This window comes from Diceros bicornis, chromosome 37 (genome assembly GCF_020826845.1).
Source record: "Diceros bicornis minor isolate mBicDic1 chromosome 37, mDicBic1.mat.cur, whole genome shotgun sequence".
NCBI lineage: Eukaryota > Metazoa > Chordata > Mammalia > Perissodactyla > Rhinocerotidae > Diceros > Diceros bicornis.
This window is the reverse complement of record NC_080776.1, coordinates 8356695-8381461: the sequence shown is the minus strand read 5'-3', so window position 1 is coordinate 8381461 and position 24767 is coordinate 8356695. Positions and strand designations below refer to the sequence as shown.

The 24767-nt window shown below is 55.8% G+C and overlaps 1 protein-coding gene across 1 annotated transcript in view; it reads left to right on the top strand.

Annotated features, from left to right (window-relative positions):
- The window catches only part of TNS1 (tensin 1), a 167622-nt gene extending 145351 nt beyond the window's left edge, over positions 1-22271 (top strand). The window contains exons 21-31 of the mRNA XM_058532966.1: positions 3868-4066; positions 6997-8054; positions 10897-10983; positions 11755-11886; positions 12277-12369; positions 13095-13172; positions 14932-15003; positions 15257-15425; positions 16247-16315; positions 16802-16834; positions 19543-22271. Coding sequence (XP_058388949.1) covers positions 3868-4066; positions 6997-8054; positions 10897-10983; positions 11755-11886; positions 12277-12369; positions 13095-13172; positions 14932-15003; positions 15257-15425; positions 16247-16315; positions 16802-16834; positions 19543-19687 — 2135 coding nt within the window. The 3' untranslated portion in view covers positions 19688-22271. The remainder of the gene's footprint in view (positions 1-3867; positions 4067-6996; positions 8055-10896; positions 10984-11754; positions 11887-12276; positions 12370-13094; positions 13173-14931; positions 15004-15256; positions 15426-16246; positions 16316-16801; positions 16835-19542) is intronic.
- Positions 22272-24767: the final 2496 nt, after the last annotated feature.

The following is a 24767-nucleotide window of genomic DNA, read 5'->3' as shown; positions in this document are numbered from 1 at the left end:
TCTGGGCTTCTTCCTGCTCTGAGGTCCCTGGTGATGGGTGTACTGTGGCCTCTGGGATTTTCGGGCAGTGCTGTGCAGTGCGGATTTATGGAGCACCTCCTGTGTGCCAGGCCCTGTGCCAGGCACTGGGGGATAAAGACGAATGAGACAGCCTGGGGCGGACAGAGATGCCACCAGACGCTTCAGCATAAGGGAGCAGTGCTGGGGGGGCATAGGAACAGCGTGTGATGGGAGCTCAGAGGAGGGCCGCGTGGCCCAATCTAAAAGGGCTGAAATTGTAACTTTTGACTCCGGGATAGGGACTTGGGGGTTTCTTTACTCCCTCCCTCTCCCCCGCCCCCACCCCACATCTTCATTTTCTGTGGAACGGGCAGGCCCCTTCTCTCCAGGCAAAGAGCCTTTTCTGGGAGGCAGAAAATGCACTTCCGGGTGTGGGTGAAGCGCTGACGGTGCCCTGGGCTGGTGGAGCCAAGTCACTCTTGTGCCTCAGCTGCTCTCAGCCGCCAGCAACCACTGGGAACGGGCTTGGGCTCCTGGAATGTTCTACATACAGCACCCTCCCCAGCCCCACCTCTGCCGCTCTTTCCAATCCCTCTGGGTGCAGCTGCCCCAGGATTGGAGGGGAAGAGGGAAACAGCAGGAGACGTGTGCAGAAGAAGAGTGGAGGGGGCAGGAGCAGGCACAGCCCGGCACAGGCGGCCAACCGGGGGCTGCTTACAGAAGCTGGCATTGGAATTATCAAGAAAGGATGGGAAGGAACTTTCCCATCTCTTATCACTCGATCCTGGCTGGGCAGGATCCCATTTTACAGATGAGGAAACTGAGTCCCAAAAAGGTTCAGCAGTCTGTCCCAGGTCACCCCTCCAGTAAGTGAAAGAGGGGGAGCCCACGCGTTGCTTGTGGTCCTGAGATGGGGAGGAGAGCAAGAGGAGAGGGATAGACAGGGAGAGGAGGCATTTTCAATATGGAAATCTGAGTCTGACAACTTGGAAACACTGATTCTTTGGCCCCAAAGGTTGGTTTTGAATGGTTCTGGAGATGGACTCAGAAAGCCAGATAACTTCCCACAGGTCCCTCCTGCTCTGGGCTTGTGAGGAGGAGAGACTGTGTGAAAGGGCTCCGCTTGTCCCTCCCCGGATCAGGAGGACACTGTGGGTGGGAGAAGAGCCCAGACTTCAGGGGGCGTCCACGTGGGTTTCAGCTTGACGGCCAGTGAGGACTCCAGGGAATGAGAAGAATGAATGTGTGCCTCTAAGGTCTGTCCGGGCGGGGCTGGAGGGTAGAGCGCGTGCATCTAATAGGTTGTGGGACAGACATATCCAGGGCCTACTATGGGCCAGGGGCTACAGATCAGCAAGGAGCCCGGGGCAGCCGGGGAGTGGACGGACCCCGCATCGTCTCTGGGTGGGAGAGAAGGGGTGCTGTGGGCACCCGGGTGAAGCTGAGAGCCTGGGAGGGTCCGGGAGGAGTTTCCAGAGAGAGTGACCCCAGGTGGCAAGGGATGGGCAGGGAGGTGGACTCTGGCCTTGGCTGTCAATTGCCATTTCTGTGGCTGTGAGGCCCCATCTGATGGTCCCTTCTGCCAAGCTGGGTTACCCCAGGACATAGGCCAGCCCCCCAGGACTAAAGACACCCTGAGCCTCTCGGCTCCCCGATTTCCAGCTGGCCGTACATGCAGTGGCCCCAGAGAAGATTCTGGGCCAGGCCGCCTGGGTTCCTAGGCCGCCTCTGCCACTTGCTGCTGCGTGCCCGGGGCAAGGGACTTACATTCTCCACATTCTGCTGTCCTCATATGATTGTTTGCTGTTTTTATCATTATTAAAAACCCCACGGAGTTGGCTCTTCTCTGGCAGACGGGCTGTGGGTGTCCCTGTGAGGCCGTGGCCCCTCTCTGGGTCACCTGGAGCCAGCATCGAGAGTCAGGAGACCGTCGTGCTAGTGTCCACGGCCGCTGATTGGCTGTGTGTTCTGGGGCAAGTCACTCCACCTCTCTGGGCAGAGGAGATGGGTTAGATCAGGGGTCAGCAAACTGTTGCCAAATCCGGCCTGCCGCCTATTTGTGTAAAGAAAGTTTTGTTGCAACACAGCCACGCTCATTTGTTTACGTGTCGTCCATGGCTACACCACAATAGCAGAATTGAGTACTTGCAACAGAGCCTGGTCCACCAAGCCTAAAATATTTGCTATTGGGTCCTTTATGAAAAAGTGTGCCTGCCCCACGTCAGAGGGTCCCCGCAGCATCTCCTGGCTCCCGCGAGGCCTCAGGCATGGACGGCGCAGAATTGGCGTCACTGGAGTGCACGCGGCCTGGGGCTCCTGTGAGTGGGTGGGTGGCCCGGGCTGGTTGAGGGCGGCTCTTGAAGGGGACTTGCTGGCCTCTGCCCACGTGGACTCCAGCTTTGGGTGCCAAGGTGGCTGGTTCTGTATCACTCTGTGCCCTGTACCTGGAATAGACTTTGCAGCCGTCGTGCCCCACCTTCTCTGTCACTGCTGTTGGTTGGAGGGAAGTCTGCGGAAACTAAAAGACAGCCTGGCAGCCTCTGGCTGGAGTTGTATGCAGACCCCTCACCGGAGGCCTCCAGACCTCTGTGAAGGGCCTGGTTCAGAAGGACCATCCTCTCCCTGTGTCCAGAGGCCTCTGGGCCTGGGGGCAGGCTGTCAGGCCTGGAGGCCACTTCCGAAGCCACGCCCAAGAGGCTGTGCCCGATAACCCCCTGGTGATCAGGCTCCTTCCAAGTAAGGTTTCCTTTGGGCTGAGGGGAGGGGGCTGTTCTCTGACTCAGTGACCAGCGCGGTCCTGGCCAGCAAAGGCTCCGGGGACCTGGCCTGGCCAGGGCTGCAGACTCCCTGCTTCTCCAGTTTCTCAGGCTGGTTTCCGCGATGCCCTAATTGTGGGCAGAGTGTTGGTCTGTGCTCTGATCACATCTCTCCTGGGGCAAATGGGGACGGTGCCAGGTTTGGAGTGGCAGGAGCGATATCCATCCCTGATCATGTCCCTGGAGAAGCCAAGAGTGCCCTGTTTCTTCTTCTTGTGGAATATCGAGTTAGTTTTGGGGCCGGCCTCGGAGGGGACGGGCAAGCCCTGGCTGGGAGTCAGGAGACCTGGGTCCTGCTGTGCCGCCAGTCACTTCTCTCTCCAGGCCTCTGTGTCCCCGTCTGTGAAATGGCCTTTCTGGCACTTGTGCCCCCCGCCTCCCTTCCTCTTAGGCTACTCTGAACACCACGCGGGGTGATGGTGTCAGCCTCAGGAGGAATGCTGAGTGTGTCGGGTAGGGCGGGTGGGTGTGTCTTGGGGGTTGAAGGGTCTGGGTGTGACCCACCAGCGCAGGCCTGTTGCTAGGCCAGCAAGCCCGTTTCTGGATTCTCGGTGTGGGGTGGAGGCATGTGAACCCTGGCCCTGTCCTGATACCGTAAGGCCGGCTGGAGCTCTGGGTCCACAAAGAGCCCAGATTCCAGTGGTGCCAGGGGCCTTAGAAGGGTCTGGGGGGCCGGGTAGTAAGGTCACTGAAGGAAAGAAGCAGCTAACGGGGGTGCCAGGCAGGGCCAGGCATCCTAGTCTAGGGGCAAGGTTCTGTGATGGCCGCGTTCAGAGGCAGAGGTGGGGTCCGTTTCTGGGAACCTTCTCTGAGGTAGGCCTGGTTAGAGGCTGCTGTGGGGGCTCTCACAGCTTCCCCGAGACCCTGGGAAGAGGGGTGGGCGTGGGCAGGCAAGAGCCCCAGGAGAAGTGTCCTTTGCATGCTTGGCTGTCTGTTTGGGGCTGTCCCCACTGGCTGGACTCTGAGGAAGCAGTTCCCTGGCAGGTTGGCTGGGGTCCACACTGCAGCCCCGTGGATCTGGGCTCAGTCTCTGTCCTCTTGTCTCTTCCAGAGCCCCGGAGCTATGTCGAGTCGGTGGTGCGGACGGCTGTGGCTGGGCCCCGAGCTCAGGATCCTGAGCCCAAGAGCTTTAGCGCCCCGGCCACCCAGGCCTATGGCCACGAGATGCCCCTGAGGAACGGGACCCTAGGCGGCTCCTTTGTCTCCCCCAGCCCCCTGTCCACCAGCAGCCCCATCCTCAGCGCTGACAGGTAAGTGGGGAGGAGGGACACGTGGGGGGTGAGAGTCAGGCCTGGGACAGCATGGGCGAGGCCTCTTGGACCTGCCTCATCACATCCAGATTGCTGCTCCTGGGAGATGAGCTCACTGGGGCGCACCGTGAGCATCCCCTGGGTGCCCAACCCCGTGGGGAGCACGAGGATGAATGAGCTGTGGTTCCCGGGCTGAATTCAATGCCACCATCCAGAACCGTGCTGGAAGCAGCGGGGGGCGGGGCACAAAAGTGAACCAAGCATAGTCGGTCCCCCAAGTTTAAAATCCAGCAGCAGTAATCACCATATCGTGAGTACTTCCCATGAGCCAGGTGCTTTGCAAAATGCTTCATACGGTTATTTTATTTAATCCTCACAGTGGTCCTGTGAGGTAAGTTCTGTTATCATTCCCACTTTTCAGAAGAGGAAACTGAGACACAGAGGGGTGGAGTAGCTTGCTCAGGGTCCTAACTGGCAGCAGAAACAGGATTCAGACCGAAGGTGTCTGGTTCCGGAGCTTCCGCCTGTCTCCTCTCCTCCAGGCCTGCGTTATGGTGCCCGCCTGTCACAGGATGAGAGTCAGAGGTGCCCAGAGCAGACGTGTAAATACATCTGGGGCTCAGAGCAAGGGGCCCTTATTTCTGGCTAGGGACGCAGAGAGGATTCCGGGGGCTGGAGGTGTTTGTGGAGAGGCCAGAAGGATGAGCAGGGTGTTAGAAGGTGAGGAGGGAGGGAGAGGACATTCTAGAAGGACAGCACAGCCGGGACAGAGAGCTGGGCGTGTGGCTGTGTCGGGTGTGTGGGGCTGAGGGCAGGCAGCTGCAGGAGTGTGGCTGCAGGGTGTGAGGAGGGGTGGCTTGTGGACGGGTGGCTGGCATTCTGAGTGGGTCAGCTGGAGAGGAAGGCCCAAGATTGGGCAGGGGAGGGCTCCGAAGAGGGAGGCCCCCACGTTTGGGGTGCAGTGAGAAACTGCTCAGCTGGGGTTGTGGGGTGTAGGCTGTAGGACAGGGAGAGGGGAAGAGGGCACAGGAGAGGGAGGCTGAGGTCAGCCTAGGCAGGGTGCAGGCACCGGTGGAGGACCCGGCCTAGCTGGAGCTCGCCCCCGGGAAGGGAGACTCTGCAGCTGACCATCCCTTCCCATGTCCACTTCCCTCCCTAGCCTGGGATCCCACGGGGCCCGGAACCTCTCCAGCAGCCTCTCCACATTCCCACTGGCCAGGCCCTGTGGGCTGAGTTTGCTGCGTACCCTGCCTCGGCCCAGTGTTTGCACCCTCCCGGGTCAGGGCTGGGGTGAGGGGTGAGCAGGGGCAGTTTTCTTTCAGATTCTTAGAATTCTGGAACCTCAAGCCAAGCGTGCACCGCCAGTCCTCCTTGCCCCTCCCCAGCCTCTTGCCAGGAGGTCTGCTTCTGGACAGAGTCCATTGGTCTTCCAAAGGAGAGGGGCTTGTCCTCACCTTCCCGCCACCACTGCTGATGTGCAGGGAGCCCCGGCATTAGGAAAGTTTCACTCTGTCTCACTCAGATTGCTCTGGCTGTCATGCTGGCTCTTTTGAGAACTCAGGAAGCTGGTGTTTCTCCTCCGTGGTTCATCTTCCAGAATTCCATTTCAGAACCCTCCCATTCCTCTGAGTCCAGGTTATTCCATACGCAGAAGTGGCGTTCCACTCTGGCCCCTTCTGGGATGCGAGGTAGACTTAGTGCTGGCCGCTGACCTTCTCCCTGCCTTTGGCTTCTGCCTGGCCCTCCCACCTCACGCACCCAGGGGACCTGGGCTTATCTGACCCGCCGGGGTGGGGCCAGCCAGCTCTGAGACTCCTTCCAGTCTGCAGCCCTAGGCTTCGGCCCATGTCTTATGTAAGGTCTCCCCCAGGGGCTCCTCGTGCAGAGCCTGCCTGCTCCCTCCTGCAGCTGCTGCTTACGCAAGGCCCCTGTCAGCCGTCGTGTCTCCTGCCATCTCATCGAGGGATGGAAGTTTGGATCCAGGAGGAATCCGGGTCATCTAACCCAGCCCCTCATTTTCCACAAGGGAAAACTTGAACAAGCAGAGTCCCAGTTGCCCAGCTCCCGGGCCGTTGCATTGGCCTGCTGCATGGGCTTGTACTTAACTTCACTGGAGGACCTACGATTGTGGCTGTTCCTCCAGGGTAGTCCCCTCTGAACGGAGTTTTATCAGTCTTAGAATTGAGAGTGACCTGTGAGCCCATCTAATCTAACCTCCCAGTGGAGGGTATTCCCTCCACAACATTCAGGTCAAGAGGTTGGTCAGCCTCTGCTTAAATGCTCCTAGTGATGGGAGTCTCATTATCATGCAAGGCAACTTGCTCCACTTGTGGCCAGATCCAATGGCTGGAAAGCAAACCCTACAATGAACCGAAATCTCCTTCCATGAGACTTCCTCGTCTTTGCTTTTTGGAGCCACCCAGGAATGAAAGCCCAATTCTAGCACTCTCAGTGTTTAAAGATGATGATAGCACACCTGGGGAAACTGAGTCAAGGTGGGATTACTTCCAGTAGGAACAGGATCCAGGTGGCTTGACTCCCTCTCTGGTGTTCAGTTTCTGTGATGCTGGAGGCAACAACAGGACAGCCTCTTTCAGTTTCGATAGGAGGGATCTCCTTTCTTGGACTCATGGTTCAGGAGTCAGCATGGTGCAGTGGGGAAGACGTGGGCTTTGGAGCCAGACCCAGCTGAGTTGAAACCCTGGGCTTTTATGAGCGGCGTGGTTGTGATTCTATTGCTTAACCTCTCTGAGCCTCGGTCTCTTCTTCTGATGGTTCCGTAGGGTGATGTATAAACACCCTGACATTCCATGCATGTGAATGGAGCTCTTATTGTCGTCATTAGTGGTTGGAGGGAGGGTGGTGCCCCCTGAGCCTGTCCTTCAGTAATGCTGTCTGCTGACGCCTCAACCTACCCCCTCTCTCTCTAGCACTTCCGTGGGAAGTTTCCCATCAGGGGAGAGCAGTGACCAGGGCCCACGGACCCCCACACAGCCTCTGCTGGATTCTGGCTTCCGCTCCGGCAGCCTGGGCCAGCCCAGCCCTTCGGCCCAGAGAAGCTACCAGAGCTCTTCTCCTCTCCCGACCGTCGGCAGCAGCTACAGCAGCCCCGACTACTCGCTTCAGCAGTTCAGCTCCCCGGAGAGCCAGGCCCGGCCTCAGTTCAGTGTGGCTGGCGTCCACGTGGTGCCCGGGAGCCCTCAGGCACGCCACAGGACAGTGGGCACCAACACTCCCCCTAGTCCTGGCTTTGGCCGCCGGGCCATCAACCCCAGCATGGCTGCCCCCGGCAGCCCCAGTCTGAGCCACCGCCAGGCGATGGTTCCGCCGGGAACTGGCTTCCATGGTAACACGGTCTCCAGCCCCCAGAGCAGCGCAGCGACCACGCCAGGAAGCCCCAGCCTGGGCCGGCACCCTGGGGCCCACCAAGTTCCAGGCCTCCACGGCAATGTGGCCACCACTCCAGGAAGCCCCGGCCTGGGCCGGCACCCTGGGGCCCCCCAGGCCACAGGCCTCCATGGCAACGTGGTGACCACTCCCGGGAGCCCCAGCCTGGGCCGGCACCTGGGAGGGTCTGGATCTGTGGTTCCTGGCAGCCCCAGCTTGGACCGGCACGTGGCTTATGGCGGCTACTCTACCCCTGAGGACCGGAGGCCCACGCTGTCCCGGCAGAGCAGCGCCTCTGGCTACCAGGCTCCTTCCACGCCCTCCTTCCCTGTGCCCCCCGCCTTCTACCCCTGCCTGAGCAGCCCCGCCACCTCCCCCTCGCCGGATTCAGCAGCCTTCCGGCAAGGGAGCCCAACCCCGGCCTTGCCGGAGAAGCGGAGGATGTCCGTGGGAGACCGAGCGGGCAGCCTTCCCAACTACGCCACCGTCAACGGGAAGGTGTCCTCCTCGCCCGTGGCCAGCGGCATGTCCAGTCCCAGCGGCGGCAGCACCGTCTCCTTCTCCCACACCCTGCCCGACTTCTCCAAGTACTCCATGCCAGGTGGGCCCCCCATGCACCCCCGTCTCCTGCTGGTGGATTAAGTCCACGAGTTAGGCTGTCCGTCCCCGTCTCTGGTCCGACGTCTGCTTGGCCGACAACCTTGGGTGGATCACTGGCCTCTGGGCCTCATTCCTTCTCTTTACGGGAGTTGGAGGTGTCCTCAAAGTAAACGTGCTCTGGTTGTGGTAGGTGATGAGGATGTGGATGCTGATGCTGTGATGCAAGTGATGGTAACGATGGCATCATTACAGTTATCATCAGCATCATAGCCACAACCACGGGTTGAGCACATGCTGTGTGCAGCCTCTGAGCCAAGTGCTGTTTCATTAATCCCACGACTGCCTGGCAAAGGAGGGATTATCCCCCCATTTTACACATGAGCAAACTGAGGCTTACAGAAGCTCCGACGTTCACCCAGGGTCACACAGCTAATAAATGGCAGAGCCAGGCTTCCAATCCAGGCCCATGCCCCCCTAAACTAGTGCTCTTAAAGCATTATTGGGGTGGTCTTCTCATGTTTCCATCTCTGCAGGGTTATTGTGATTTAGCATAACCTTGAAAATATGCCTTCAAACTGGGACCTCCATACCTTTTGCCAGACCTTTGTTCCCACCCTTTGGTCACCACCGTGTGCATGTTGCCAATAATGGATCCGGCAGCCCGATGTGTTATGGGCCAAGGCCGAGGATTCGGTGTTTTCGCTGGAGTCTAGTTCTACCGACCTGGTTTCACTGAAGTCCGTGCAGGCTTACACACTGAATTCTTCACTCATCACCAGGCTTGGCATCTGTGTCTCCACTTAGAGGGCTCAATATCTGAACACAAATGTCAGGGCCTCAGCTGGTCTGCAGCTTCTCAGCCAGACCGTGAACCTGACTGTGTGCAGAGCAGCCCAGGGCCCTGAGGCATTGGAGGAAGATTTAGAATGTTTAGCCTAAGATGGTCCCCAGCTGCCCAGATTCTCAGTGTGTCCCTCCCAGGTCCCGCCCTGAGCCTGTCAAGCTGGGACCCCTAGAGCCACCCCGCACGCCCCTGCTTCCTGCTGCCCACCAGAGCCATCTGGTTCCCAGCCTCTCTCCTTGGAGGATGCAAAACTTCTAGTAGTGGGGACATTTCCTGTTTCCCACCATCTTCCTCGCTTAAAATAGCTATTGGAGTCAACACAGGAAGGCACATGGGGCTGCAGCCGCCTCTGACAGCTCATTAGACAGGTCCCAGCAGGAGCGGGGGCCTGGGGCTTCAGAGCAGAGAGAGGCAGCTCGCAGCAGTTGCACGGCCCAGCTGCCTAGCCCAGAGGCCCTCCTTGGTGCACAGCTGCCAGGAAAGTGAGCTGACCTCCCGCTCCAGAGACAGATCCCAAAAGCCAGCATAGTGCAAGTGACGGGTTGAAGTTGACTAGGCAGTGGACACACACCCCAGCCCCGTCTCTGGTCTGCGCCCTGAACTTCACAGCGTGGTTAGCCAGGCTCCCTCTGCTCCAGCCTCTCTCTGAAGAAAGGAGGGGAAACGTGCAGGATTGGAATTGTCTTTTTTTCCTCTTTCCTCAGCCCCCTTTTTGTTTTGTTTGGTGGAAACAAAAGATGGAGGAAAAGGTTGGAGAGTGAGAGCCGCCCATCCTAATACCCCGCCAGGAAGATAGGCAGTGGCTGGCCCTGAACTGGCTGCTGCCAGTTCAGGTACCTTCTGTACCGTCTGTGTGACCTGTGCCGGTCGCTCCCTCTCTCTGAACCTCACTTTCCTCGTTTGTGAAGTTAGGCATTTGGACCAGATGTTCTCCGAGCTCCTTCTGGACCCTAATGTTCTGCGGAAACATCCCTGGTCTGCAAAGGGCCTGGGTTGGGGGGCGTCTGCCAGAGAAGTGGGGTACATGACACACGGTGGATGGCCTCTGAATTCTAGGCCAACTCTCCCTCCATTTGTCCCAGGATGGGAGTGACTTTTTTTTTTTTGCCCCAGGATGGGAGTGACTTTTTTTTTTGCCCCATATGACACAGAACACGGGCTTTCCATATGGGGAATGAGGAGGCGGTTGGGGAGAAGTGGACGGAAATGCGTCTTTCTGCCCTCATCCTCAAGGTTGTTATGATAAAGTCAGGAGATTCAGCTTGTGGAGAAGGAGGCTGGAAGTGGGGTGTTTAGGCCTGTGGGAGAGAAGCTGCAGGAACAGTTTAGTCCGAATCTTCTGGAGAAACTGGGAGACGGGGTGGAGTGGGGCTTTTGTCAGCTCAGGGAGAATGCTGTGCCAGGTTCCCCAATAGGAGAGCAGCTCCGTGACCCACGAGGGTTGGCAGGAGACAGGGAAAGGGTGAGACAGCTGCTCAGGTCCCTTTAGCAGTGCTCTGATGATGAGGAGGAGACTGTCTGTGTTAGTGTCCTAGGAGCCATAACAAAGTACTATAAACTTGGTGGTTTCAGAAAAAGAACTTATTCTCTCACAGTTCTGGAGGTCAAAAGTCCAAAATCAAGGTGTTGGCAGGGTTGGTTCCTTCTGGAAGTTCTGAAGGAGAATCGGTTCCAAGCCTTTCCTTTAGCTTCTCCTTGGTTGCTGGCAGTCCGTGGTGTCCCATGGCTTGTAGACGCATCACTCCAATCTCTGCCTCCATTTTCACGTGGCGCTCCCCGGTGTGTCTCTCTGTCTCTTTTCCTCTTCTTATAAGGACACCAGTCTTACTGGATTGGGGTCCCCCCTAATCCAGTATGACCTCATTTTAACTTGACTACATCTGTGAAGACCCTATTTCCAAATAAGGTCACACTGACAGGTACCGTGGGTTAGGACTCCAACATGTCTTTTGGGTGGACACAATTCAACCTGTAACACTTTCTTTTCCTCCAATATTAGACAACAGCCCCGAGACGCGGGCCAAAGTGAAGTTTGTCCAGGACACTTCCAAGTATTGGTACAAACCTGAGATCTCCAGAGAGCAGGGTAAGTGCTGGGCAGCACCGGAGGTCCAGGGGTCCCTCCGAGGTCACAGCTGGCTGCTGCCCACCGCGTCTTCCCTGGGCAAGGAACATAAGCAGACTTCTTCCCCTCTGCAGTAGGTGATGGTCACAGGGAGGGGCCGGGCTCAAGGTCAGACAGTGAGAGGCACCTCCCTGCGGTGAGGTGTGGAGAGCAGAAGCAGTGGCTGTAGATGCTCCTTTGAAGGATTCTTAAAAGCAAGAAAGTCTTGGTTTTCCAGGGCCAAGTAAGAGGTCGGCCAAGATGATAAGTAACCTTATCTCTCTGTCTGCGTGGTGGGGGAGACTTTTGCACATTTTCCAGAAAAAACAAAGTTGGGATGTGGGGATGGAGATGAGGGCCCTGAGGAAAGGAGCGTAGGACGGGGCGACGTAGCCCCCGGGTCCAGTCCAACCTGCTGCGTGTTTTTGTAAATGCTTTGATTGAACACAGCCATATCTGTTCGTTTACGCGCTGTCTGTGACTGCTTTCAGACTGCAGTGGCAGAGTTGAGTAATTACAGTAGAGACTGCATGGCTTACAAGGCCTGAAATATTTACTCTTTGGCTATTTATGGAAAAAGTTTGCCAACTCTGGTATAGGAAGACCCTGAGGAGTGTTTGATTTCTACCTTTAGAGAATCTCGTCTGACCTAAGAGAGGATGAGGTTTGATAGGCCTGGTGAGACTTCCGTAAAACCAGTGCTGTCAATCTCTTACTTATTTCCTCTTCTCTCCTCCTCCCCTCCCTATCCAGCCATCGCACTCCTGAAGGACCAGGAGCCCGGGGCCTTCATCATCCGGGACAGCCACTCCTTCCGAGGCGCCTACGGGCTGGCCATGAAGGTGTCTTCTCCGCCTCCCACCATCATGCAGCAGAATAAAAAAGGTACCACTGTCTCCTCAAGTGAGGCCTCAGGACTAGGCGGTCAGCACAGTCTCTTCAGACCCTGAGATGCTGGAGGGACCGAGGCTGGGCAGGTCTCTAATTCTCGCGGGAGCTGGTCCCTGCTAAATCAGACTCTTCAGATGAGCCGGTTTTGGGCTTGGTGATGGTTGGGATCAGAGCACAGGGAAGCAAGATTACCGGGACTCATTGTACTTCCTCAAGGGGTGGGATAGGAGTGGTGATGTCTCCATTCCAGGGTCTGGCCGCATGATCCCTACGATCCTTTCTCCCATCACAGCCCTGCACACTGGGGAAGTTACGAAGCGGTCTTGGGAGGTGGCGGGAGGACGCCATGAGAAGTGACCAATCTTTTCTTCCTCTTCATCCCAGGGGACATGACCCATGAGCTGGTGAGGCATTTCCTGATAGAGACTGGCCCCAGAGGAGTCAAGCTCAAAGGGTGCCCCAATGAGCCAAACTTCGGTGAGCTGTCCCCTGGCCCGTCTCCACGGTCCAGCAGTGTCTCAGGCCCATCCCAGGTCCCCTGCTGCAGCCCCCTCGTCTTAGATGCAGCAGAGAAAATGAACAGTGGCTTCCCTTCCTCTGTACTGTGGCTCCTTAGCTCTGCCAGATTCCTTTCTATATTTGTCCTATTCCACTGGGACTTGTTCTCCTTACAATCTGAGTAGCAGCTGTAACAACAGCCGCCTCTGTTGACCACCCACTATGTGAGAGTCACTGTCTAGATACCTTATGTTACTTCTGGTCTCATGACAATCCTGCACGGTAGGTGTTATTGTCCCATTTCACACATGAGGAGACTGAGGTTCATAGAAGATAGACTTACCCAAGAACGCATGGCTAGTAAGTGGCTTTGCTGGGATTTGATTCCACATTTCTCTGATACTTCTGCTGCACCATCCTGAGAGGGGCCCCAGCAGCTGGAGGGACTTAGGCGAGACGTTGGGAGGAACTTTCCGTAAAGGAAGGTTGTTAGGTAATCTTATGACTAGCGTGAACCTTTGGACTCTCCTCCTTTGGAGCTTGCCAACAAAGAGGGAGTGAATTTTCGGCTTTGTCGGCGGGACGAGGGAGAAGTAGTAAAGAAACTGAAGATTCTGGATAGCAGGGTGAGGTGGGTCGGCTCCCTCAGTGCCCCCAGCCCTTCCCAGTAATGCTGCCCCTGACGTGCCATCTCCCTCCTGCAGGATCTCTCTCTGCCCTGGTCTACCAGCATTCCATCATCCCACTGGCTCTGCCCTGCAAGCTGGTCATTCCAAACCGAGGTAGGAACCTGAGACTCCTTGAGCTGGCCTCCTTCGTGTCTCGGCCCTGCCAGCCGCTCCAGAACATGGGCCAGGGTTGGAGGACATGGGTCTTGTTGCCAATCAGGGGGAACTTGAAACCACTCTCCTTTTATTTCTCTATTAAAAAAGAAGGAAAAGTTCACTAAAAAGCTTGACTCCAGGAACATACATAATTGACTTGCTAGATTGTTCTGGAAAATTCTCTGGAGGCTTTAAAAAGTTCATTCTGAATCCTCAGAACAGCCTCATCCCAGAGGAGGCACTAGAAGTAGGAGACAGTCATGGGGAGGACCGTGTCCAGAGGGTGAGATGGGTGTCAGTGGGCAGGGCTGAGGGAGGGGGGAGGGGAAGGCAGATTTAGGTTATGGGGACGTCCAGGTGTTGGAGGTTGGTCTGAATGGAGAGGAGGCATCTCTTAGAGGAAGAGGTGGCTGGGATCCTCAAGGCATGGGAAGGAAAGAGGGAGGTACTAAGATGTCCCTGGAGTTTCTAGGGTGTTCCCTGACTGAGGGGCCATTGAGCTGATGGGGAAAAGCAAGCCCTCTTTTGACTGTGGGAAATTAAAATTAAAATGGAACCCAAGAGCCTCAAGACAGGGCGAAAATTTGAGTGAGACAGCGGGGCTAGCGAAGGAGATTTTGGCTTCTCTCAGAGAGGTGTCCCAGCCTTGGAGGATGGCAGATAGACAACCCCAAACTCTTCACAGCACAGCCTTCTGCTACCCAGCCCCCAAGTACACAGGGCCCACATGAGGGGAATATGCCCGGCCCTGAACTTGAGTTTTGGGAACTGGGATGCCTTCTCCCCACCCTCTCTGTTCAATAATAGGATATTCAGAAGTGGCCCTGGGACTTTCTTCCAGTCTCTCTTGGAGCTGCTGGGGTGATGCCCACACATAAAACCTCCAATCTTATTTGACAGTTTCTATGTATCCAATTCAATTCGTTGAATTATTAATGATAATTGACCACCATTATTAGCTTAAAAGTTCAAATGCAACTTCCATAGCATTATCAACCACACAATTTAGACACTAATTAAATTATATTTGTATGGAATTTACCAGAGTAATTCAGAATTACGAAGCTGTTTGGTATTTACATTGCATAAATCAGCGGTTGTCAAAGTATAGTCCCCAGGCCAGCAGCATCAGTACCCCTGGCAACTTGTTGAAAATGCACATCATCTCAAGCTTCCCCAGTCAGAAACTCGGGGTGGGGCCCGGCCGTCTGTGTTTTAACAAGCCTGCACACCAAAGTCTGAGAAACACTGGCATAAACAATACTCAGTTCTTATTAATATTGAAATTGTAGTTGTGCTGCATTAATGCTTTGTGAGTTAGGGCATTTATTCATCTGCACAGAGACATCAATACAAAACAACAATCGTCACTTGAAGCCTTGCTTTATGCCGAGCCCTGGGCTAACACTGGACACGGAAGATCTCAAAAACCCAGTGAGATGGGTACTCTCATCATCATCTCTGTTTTGTAGAGACTTAGCACGTGCTGGGGGAGGGTCTGAACCCAGCTCTGTTGGTCTCCAGAGCTCCCAGCCGGTGTGCTGAAGACTTCATCATCGAACATGCAAACAGACACGCACGTGCCGACTGTCAGGCCTGTGTGAAAAGCAGTATCCATTGCACAGTATTTGCAGAGCTCGGCTTAGGCCCAGCCAAACGTGTGCTTCTTTCCAGCTCTAGAGTTTTATTTACCAGCTGAATTAAATTTTTGTCTCAGATCCCACAGATGAATCAAAAGATAGCTCAGGCCCTGCCAACTCAACCACTGACCTGCTGAAGCAAGGGGCAGGTGAGTGGCCACTGTGACCCATCCCTGCCCAGGCCTTTCCTCCTCCCCGTCCTGTCCCCTTCTGCAGGGGCAGGCTGGATGTCTCTCCCAGCCCAGACCCAGATGTCTCTGGGCATCCATATGTCTGTGTGCAGATGCCTTGGCCCGAGGCTGGCCTGAAGTTCATCTGCTACCTTCTCCCTGAAGAGAGGACCTGGGGATTGTCCCCACCCACTCAGCCCCCATGACTCCTCCTTGGGTGGGTTTCTTCCAGCCTGCAACGTGCTCTTCGTCAACTCTGTGGACATGGAGTCACTCACTGGGCCACAGGCCATCTCCAAAGCCACTTCTGAGACACTGGCTGCTGACCCCACACCAGCTGCCACCATCGTTCACTTCAAAGTTTCTGCCCAGGGAATTACACTGACTGACAACCAGAGAAAGTAAGACTCTTCTGCCTGCTTCCGTGTTAGGCTTTCCCCCTGTGACCCATCTATCTGTCCACTTACCCACCCTCTTACCAATTGATTTATCCCTTCCACCCATCTATCCACCCATCCACCTATCCATCTGTCTCCCATCCATCCAGTCATCCATCCATCCATCCAGTCATCCATCCATCCATCCATCCACCCACCCATCCACCCACTCATCCATCCATCTGTCCACCATCCATCTATCTCCCATCCCTCCACTCATCTGTCCATCCACTCATCCATCCACCCATTCATCCATCCACCCATTCACCCATCCATCTCCCATCCATCCATCCATCCACCCACCCACTCGTCCATCCATCTGCCCATCCATCCATCCATCCATCCACTCATCCATCCATCCACTCATCCATCCATCCATCCATCCATCCATCCATCCATCCATCCATCCATCCATCCTTCTGCAAATATGCTTCCATTGGGTATACAGCTGCAAATGCAATTGATAAAAGCACCTGCTTTCTAGCGCAGAGCCCTTCCTCTCAGGCTCTCTCCTAACAGGTCCCCCAGCCCCTTCCCTTCCTCCTCCAGGATCCCTCCATTTCTCATTCCTCAATGCTAGTTTCTTGCTTCTTCTCCTAGCCTCTAGCATTTGGGACATGTTTCTATGACATACCTATCTGTCCCTGTGCATTGCTTGTGTTCCCAATGTGAGCAGCCCAGGCCAACCCATGACAGCCACAGATGGTGGCCTGACCTGCAGGTGGAAGGTAGGAAAGGTCGGTCACTTCAGCACTCATTCTCTTTATCTGATGTCTGTGCCATAGGCTCTTCTTCAGACGACACTATCCCCTCAACACTGTCACCTTCTGTGACCTGGATCCACAGGAGAGAAAGTAAGTGTCTTGTAGACCCTTCCCTACCAGCCAGCTCTAGAACACTGAAGTCTGTGTGTGTGCATGCATGCGTGTGTGTGCGTGTGCATGCCTCTGTGTGTGTGTGCATGCATGTGTGTGTGTGTGTATTTTTGGTTCAACTTGAAGATCTGCCTGTGTCTGTGGGACTGTGAGTAATTGTATTGGGCATCTTTTTGAGTTTTCCCCACCACAGATTAGGAGCCAGGACTCAAATGCCTGCTTTGACCCCCTCTGCCATGTCGGTGACCTTGAATCTGCTTCTCCTCTCCGCAGTGGGGAAAGCTCCCTGGGAGGAGACACAGTGTTCTCTCCACCTTGAATTCCCCTCTGCCTGGTCTTCTGAGGTCCCCATTCCCCTGGAATGGGGCCTCCCCTGCCTTGCCCTGGAAGGTCTGGGCATGCACAGGGCTGGGCCCCGGGGGAGAAAGTGTAGTGGTTTACGCTGTGCTGTTTTTCTCTCCGCAGGTGGATGAAGACGGAGGGAGGTGCCCCTGCTAAGTAAGTGTGGCTTCTCCCCCGACCCCAGCTGGCTGGTCTTTGTGTGCCTTGGTTGCGGGGAGCAGGGTCAGGTTGAGAATCCGGGATCGGGGCGGGGGAGGTGGCAAACGCCATTGAGGGTCACTCAGCTTTGGAGCAAAGCTTGACTAGGCAGCCAGGTCTTTTGCCTTCTCCTGCCTCCATTCTTGTCACCGTCCCTCTCCCAGGACGAGACCAGCAGGGATCTGAGGACGTGGACAGAAAGCCGAGAGTTTTACTGGAGGCAATGGCAGTGGGGCAGGGGTTGTTTAAATGATCCTTGCTGCCCCAGTCCTGGCTTCCTTGATACACGTTCCTGCTCTTTTGGTGGGCTTCTGTGACTGATGTGGCTGGACTAGGCCTCCTCATCAGAACGTGGGAGCCCAGAAAGTCCAAATTCTGGGGATGGCCCTGGGACCTTTTGGTTGACTCTTCCATCCGTTCAGGGTTTCCTAAGTGCCTCTGAGGAGCTCAGGCCTGGGAGGGTTCAGACCGACCAGGAAGCTGACTCCCCTCAGGAGGGCTGATGCTGGCGCAGTGGATGGGACACGTGGATAAGCAGCACTTAACATGCTGCAGTGGTTTTCAAACTGTGTTCCCAGGAACGCTTGGATCCTCAGGTTGCAACTGAGCTCTTAAGATGGGAGGAGAAGCCCTGTTGTGATTTGCAGTTATTTATCAGTATGAATCAGGATTTTCGCAATATCACACAACCAGAACAAAGTGTAGGAATAACCTGATACTGAAGCTGCTGTAGACTGTCCCTATAGTCTATAATTCTAGTACTTTGTTGGGCTCATACAAACAGCCCATTTTTCTCACTGATTGACTTTATAATAGGTGAATGTTATGCTGTTGAATTGACACATTTGTAGCCGTAAATACTGCTTTCACCTTTATATATTCAGACTTCATATAAGATTGTTTCAGAAAAGGAAAATTTTCACTGTTAAAAAAAAAATTAAAACCGCTGCTGGATGAGACGTGCCAAGAGGGGACAGCTCACATCTGTGGGTGTGACAGAGAGGGCACATCTGGGCAGGGAGAGATTTGGGAAAGAACTTATATTTAAAAATGCGTCGTAAAGACAGTACAATCTGGACAGGTAGAAATGGGTGCAGGGGTAGGAGAGAGAGATTTCAAGGTAACTTGGGAGGCCTGGCCACCAGACTGCAGACCCCTGCGGGCAGGACTGCATCTGTTGCCTGAGAGGGGCTGATAAATATTTGTTGAATTGAGAAATGAGAGGATGGAGGCAGAGAGGAGAGCCAGGAGGACGCACAGTGAAGGCCCTCGGTCAAGGATGAATGGGACTGACCACCGGTCGCTCAGCAGGATGAACGGTGGGGGCGTCTGGAGGGGCCGTGTGGGATGAGGGGACCTCACCTTCCCCGAGGTCACATAAGAGTTAGTGGCCCAGCAGAAAGGAGGGCCCAGGCATGCAGCCTCTCAAAGCTTGTCTCATACCTACCTCTGCTTTCTCTTGGGCTCATGAGGTCATTAGGGTCCTCAAGTCCCTGCCACCAGCCATGGACCTGAAAAAAACATCAGGGGAGGGCAGGAGGGCAGTATTTAGGCTGGCGAGGCTGGCAAGCTCTCCATCTTGGCAGAAGCAGGCAGCCAGGGTTGGCACAGTCTCGTGGGCAGCTCGGAGCCACTCCCTCCCTCTGCCCTTATCGCCCGTCACCGCACCAAGGAGCCCGAGCATGCCTCCTGGAAAGGGGGTTCTGGGGGCTGGTCCCTGGGCCCAGGCTTCCCCATTACTGGGGCAGAGCATTACCCCAGGGCTCTGGCCCGATTATTCCAGCCCCTGAAACAAAGTTGGGAGAGCAAAGCTGTAGGAAGACCAGCGTGTGTGTGCGCGTGTGTGCGTGCATGCATGTACATGCATGTCTGTGTGCGGTGGCCAGCCGGGCCCACCTTTGCTAATTTTAGCCGTTGTGGTCCGGTCCTAGGACAGGGGTTTCCATCGGAATCTCCAGCTGTCCTGATTTCCCCATCTCGCTCTAATTAGCAACGTGCCGGCGGGGAGGGGCCCCGAGCTCACATTCTGTTCTCTGCTCTCATATTTTTAACTCTGTTTTGCACGGAGAGAATGCCAGGTCGCTCCAGTCTCGGCGCAGGGAGTCGGGGAGAGAGGGAACAGGTGTGGGGTCCCCTTCCCCCTCCCATTCTCTGGAGCCCGAGAGAAACGTCTGCGTGTGGTGGTGGTGGTGGGGTGACCCCTTGTCCTTTTGCCTCCCTGACCTTCTCCTGGTGTCTGAGGACACCAAGCCCTTTGACGGACAAACAACCTTTTATTCCTGTGCTTATGCGTCCTGTCCTGTGTATGAACAGTCGGGTAGGGGTGGGGCTGGGATGGACTGGGAGGAGGTCTAGGAATGTTCCCGTTTTATTTTTGGTCTCATCTCCGTCTCTTACCGTCCGGTCTTGTTCTCCTCCTCCCCCCGTCCCCCCAGAGGGGAATTTCTGCCTACCCTGAGGCAGATGACGCTGTCCTCTCCACGATGGGGCTTTCTCATGGGTGGGAGAGAGAGAACATTCTCTCCTATGCTCCACCCCCAATCCGCGAGGCTCAGGGAGACTGCAGAGACTGGGGCGGGACGTCAGCTTGAAGATAGCGGCTCTCCCAGGCCTGGGGCTCCCCCTGCGCTCTCCTCACGCCTGTCGCCCCTCTCCTGCCCCTCCAGGCTCTTTGGCTTCGTGGCCCGGAAACAGGGCAGCACCACGGACAACGCCTGCCATCTCTTCGCTGAGCTTGACCCCGCCCAGCCCGCGTCCGCCATCGTCAACTTCGTCTCCAAGGTCATGCTGAGTGCCGGCCAGAAGAGATGAACCCCACCCTCTGCCCGGGGCCGGGGCAGTGCGGGTGGGGCACGTGGAGAGGGGACCCATGAATCCTGGCCGCCCTTGAATCCAGAAGGAGGACTTTGGGCCAATTTTGGAGAAGGAGAGAAGAAAGTGCGATGCGGGGAGAGGGAAGTGAATTGCAGAGGGGAAGGGGGGAGAGAGAGAGAGAGGAAGAAAGAGACAGAGGAGAATCACTCGGATTCCCCGGGGTAGATGGATACTGCGAAACTCCCAGAGCCTCCGAAACCAACCAGGTCCACCCAGCTCCCCCTCCACCCTCCAAGAGGATGGAGCTCCTCAGAGGAGACAGAACCAGCCTCCCTGGGGATCCGTATTTTGGGGGGAAATGGAAAAGCCCTGTCCCCCTAACCCAACTGCTTTGCAAGGAGACATCAAGTCAAGAAAGTCTTTCTCTGGCCACCTCTAGGGTAGATTGCCAAACCAAAAAGAGCCATCATGCGATATCAAGTGGAGAACTTTTGCTGTTGAAAGTGTCTCATTCCCGAGGCCCCTAAGGTCTCTCTGCTCTGCCTCCGATGTATAGTTCGTATGGGTGTATATCTGCGGTGTATGTATGTCCGCACCCACCTGCTCACACACTGATTTATATCTGCCTCTCTGCTAGAGTTATAAACAGGTATCCTTGTCCAGGTCCCATGTGTTTGCACACACGTGTGCATACTGTCCAAAGAAGGTTAGAGTCAGGGTGACAGGGCAGCAGAGAGGGAACATAAGCCCTCTTCCCCAGGAGTACCCAAGAGTATGGGTGACAAACTCTCTCTTGGTCCCTCCACCTGTGGCCCCTTTCCTCCACAAAGACCCTGCAGGAGGGGGGCCAGCCAGCCTGCAGCATTACTTCTGTTCTGCCTCTGAGCATTGGTTTGAGGAGATGGAGACAGGCATGTCCACGGCCTTGGGGAAGAGAGCCGTCAGCAGGGGTGACTGTTGAGCTCCGGGCATCTTCCCCAGGTGTGTGGCCCAGCAGCGAGGCGGCAGGTCGCTCCCACCAGCACCCAGCCCTCAGCCCGTACTCGGGTTCCATACCCCAGGCCAGCCTTATCTCAGACTTGCTTATCTGCATGATGCCTTTAGGGGTGCTGGGCGTCGAGCTGTCCTGCAGGCTCCCCATGTCGGGGCTCACCCTGGGGAAGCTGCTTCCCACAGCCCTGCTCCGTGAGGCCCAGGGGAGACGCCGCTAGTCTTTGTGCTCCCTTTGCAGATGTTATGGGGTCTGACTTTCGCTGGGCTGCCCAGCGTGACTTCAGCAGAGCTGTGGGGGCTGCTGCCTGTCCACCACACGCCCTACCGACAATACCAAAGCCTTGCTCTTCCCCGCTCTGCCTTGGTCTCCCCAGCAGAGCCGAGCTGCCCGTGGAGCAGAGGGCAGAAGGCACGCCTTGAGGCCACGGGGCTGAGTCCATCTGGGCAATCGTGAAGCCCCCGCCCGCCACCCAAGGCCTCTAAGCTGGAAGGGAGAATTCACCAGGACTCCGTTCGTGAATAGCTTCTTAAGCCTGTGGGGGTCCCCTAGAGAGAGGCATTGTACTGATATATAAATATATATAATATATATGTGAGACATACTGACAGAATCTGTAAGCTAATAAAATATAAGAAAACGTTAAAAAAAAGAATAGGTAAATTGACAAGAAGTATTTATTGTTTTCCCATATTGCTTGATTGCCTTCCTGGGCAGAAACCAGTGCCTGCCCCTCTTTATGTGTATAAGTAAAGCCTGAAATGGGGGGGCCTCTGTCCTTGGAGCAATCAGCGGGCTCCTGCCCTGGCCTCGGCCTGCCCTAGACTCTGTCTGGGCCTCAGCGGGGAGGGATGCATGTGTTCCATCCCCTCTGGCCCCCTTCTTTTCTGGCAAGCCCGGGCCGGGCTGTCAGCTCCCAGAGATGAGAGGGGAGCTGTCCCCTCATCGCAGGCCCGAGCGAGCGTGTGAGCCTGCGGGGATGTGCATGAGTGTGGCGGGCATGGGTGACGTGTGCGTCTTTTGTATCTTTTCTCCTCCAAGAGGCTGTATCAGTGTGGACGTCCAGGGAGTTGGAAAGGAGAGTCTGAAAAAGGCGGGGAGCAGCCCCCTGCTTCCCAAAGATTGACACCTTGTGCTTGGTGACCAAGGGTCCTCCAAAGTGCTCTCCTTCTGAGGCATTGAAGCCTGATACCCCGATCTTCCCTCTCCCCACCCCCCCTTCACCCCAACTGCCCTCCCAGACAGAAGGAGATGTCCCCACCTGCTTCCTCTGTAAATATCTTGATCTCCCCCGGGACAGCCTGGGACCTTCTCCTCCTGGTCTGGACGTCCCCTCCACACTTGAGGTTGGGCCGAGCGGCAGACCCTTTGGCAGCCAGACCCGGGTCCAGGTCTGGGGTCAGCCTTCCCACGTACTCTCCTAACGCCCGCCAGCAGCCCCCCTCCCAGAAACAGCTGGCCCACCGCACTCAGGCCTCAGCCAGTGTGAGCCTGCGGGACGGACCCAGGGGGTGCTAGGAAGCTGGTCCACACACTCCCAGCATCCTTCTGGAGAAAATGGGTTTCTAGAATTTGGCCTTTCCAGAAAAATGATGGGGCAGGGTATCCCTGTGTCTCACAGATTAGGTCTGTGCACGCACACACAGCACACGTGCATACACACACACACCACAGCACTGCAGTATATTCTTGCCAAAGATTTCCTTTAAGAGAAAGCACTTTTAATAATTATTGTTATTATCGTGTGAATGTTTATCGTTTTCTCCCTCCCTCCACCTTTTTTGCTGTTGTTTATTGTTGGATCTGTCTGTCAGCCAGGAGAGTGCTGTCTGGTCTTGAGAGCAGGCGGGGCGGGTTAAGGGTCTGGGAGAAGTCGGCGGGAAAGAGCGGGAGAGGCAGGGCTGGGATGCAGCGAGGCAGACCCTGGGCAGGCTCAGGCCCCTGCCCCACGCCCAGCCTACCTCTAGCCGTCCAGCCGGGTCTCTGGGTGGCGTCTGGAGAGATGGGGGTGGGGAAGTGACATGTCTCCGATTCAGCAGGGAGACGGGCCCAGGGAGGTCCGTGTGGCTCTTCCCAGGGAGAACGAGGCAGGAGGACTGGGCACGGGAACAATGGAGAGGTGACCCCAGAGGGGAAGCGGGGAGGAAGTGAGCTGTTTGGAATGGACGGGCACGCCCCTGCCCTGCAACCCTATGCTCCGGCTCCCTTATCCAGCCCCGTGTTTGAGGGGCTGGTGCATCACATCCAAGTTTGGGAAAGGACTGTTGACGCCGGTCCTCATTGGAACCTCTCCCACAGCAGCTCCAAAAGCCTGTGGACTGCCAGGATTCCTTCTCCCCGCCCCGGGTGTGGAGGAATCCCTGGTATGTCAGAGGCTGGCAGGCTAGGGGTGGTGGGGCCTGGTGGCCATGTGACCGTAAGAGGGAGCAGCCGGCTGGACACGTGTGGTCCTTCATAAAGGGGCTCCCAGGAGGGAGATGAGTAAGGCATTCTTCTGCCCCACTCTGATGGCCAGAGCGGAGGTCGGGCAGGCCCCTCGTGCTGGCCAGGGTGTGTGGAGGAGTCTGTAGGTGGAACATCTGTGCCCCAGACCTTCATCCATCACCCCTGCCTCCTGGGTCTCCTTCCCTTCTTTGGTTTTTGCCATCTTCAAGACCTGGGGAAGTCAAGTTTTTGCCATCTTCAAGACATCCCGGGGCTGTCTCCCGCCCCTGCATCTCCCCATGCTCGGGGTCCTTGGACAGGTTGGGGGACGGATTCCTGGAGCCATTCTTCATCCAGGTCCAGGCCCCGGAATCCTGAGCCTGGAGTCCCCTGTCCAGTGGTAACACAGGACGTGTGTGCGTGTGTGTGCAAGTGTGGGTGTACGTGTGTGTATATTAGCTCGTCTCTCTAGGGAACTGAGGGATTGGGTTGGAGGTGATGGGTAATGTGACATCAAGTTCTGTATCACCCAGCAGCAGAAGGAATAGGGAGGCGAGGCCTGTAGGGGCCCCGATTGGTGGAATCTTGGTGATGGCGATGATGGGGACTGGCCACACGGGGTGGGGCTCCTCTGTCCTCTGATTTCTGAAATGTGGGAGGGCCCCTGTTTATTTGCCATCCCTGGGCTCTTCCCAGCAGTGAGGTGACTGCAGAGGGACACCCCAGGTGTGTTTCCTAGTCAGTGTTAAGCAGTTTGAGACTCTCCTGTGTGTCCACGTTTGGTTTGTGTGTGTGAGAGAGCCCATCTGTGTGTGCATGCTGCCTTTCCCATTTCTCTCCTCCCTCTGACGTGTCATTCGAAACACTTGTAAGAAATTCCCTACCACTCCCCACCCCGTCTCCCAGGCCCTCTGCAGGAAAAACAGGATAACCCAGCATCCTCCCCGTCCCCCGGCAGTGTATTTATATAGATGGAAATATACTTTCTATTTTGTATCATCGTGCCTATAACCTCTGCCACCTTGTATAAACCCTGGTGTGTGCTACTCATCCTGGATCTGAATGTATTGTACACTGATGCTGCCCCACTCCTGTACAGCTGCTCTGTTTCTTTGCGACCCATTGTATGGCTTTATAAATGATACAGTGAAAGAAAAATCTGTGCTGTCATCTAGCTGTGTTCTCTGGAAAGGGATCTGCCAGGTCTCTGGTGGGCAAAAAGAGGCTTCCCCCAGGATACGTGGTGGGCTTCAGGGATGTCTCTGGTGGACGACTCACCCCACATCCTCCCAGAGGCTTCCCCACCATCCAGATCTTGGTTCTGATACGATGATTTCTTCATCTGGACTCTTTCAGCTGGAAGAGAAACTCAACTCAAACTAGTTTTAAGGAAAAAAGACAGGAGTTTATTGGCACATGTGACTGAGAAGTGCAGGCACAGCTGGACCCAGGGGCTCAGACGGTAGAACCAGGAATTTGTCTCTGTCACTTTGTTCTGAGTTGGCTTGATTCTCAGGGAAACTCTCTCCCAGTGGTGGCACCATCACATGCTCCAGGCTCTCATCCTGCCAACCTGGCAGCCCCAGTAGAAAGAGAGCTCTTTTTCCCCAGTGCTTTCAACAGAAACCTGGGACGAAGGCTCATGGGCTCTGCTAGACCCTT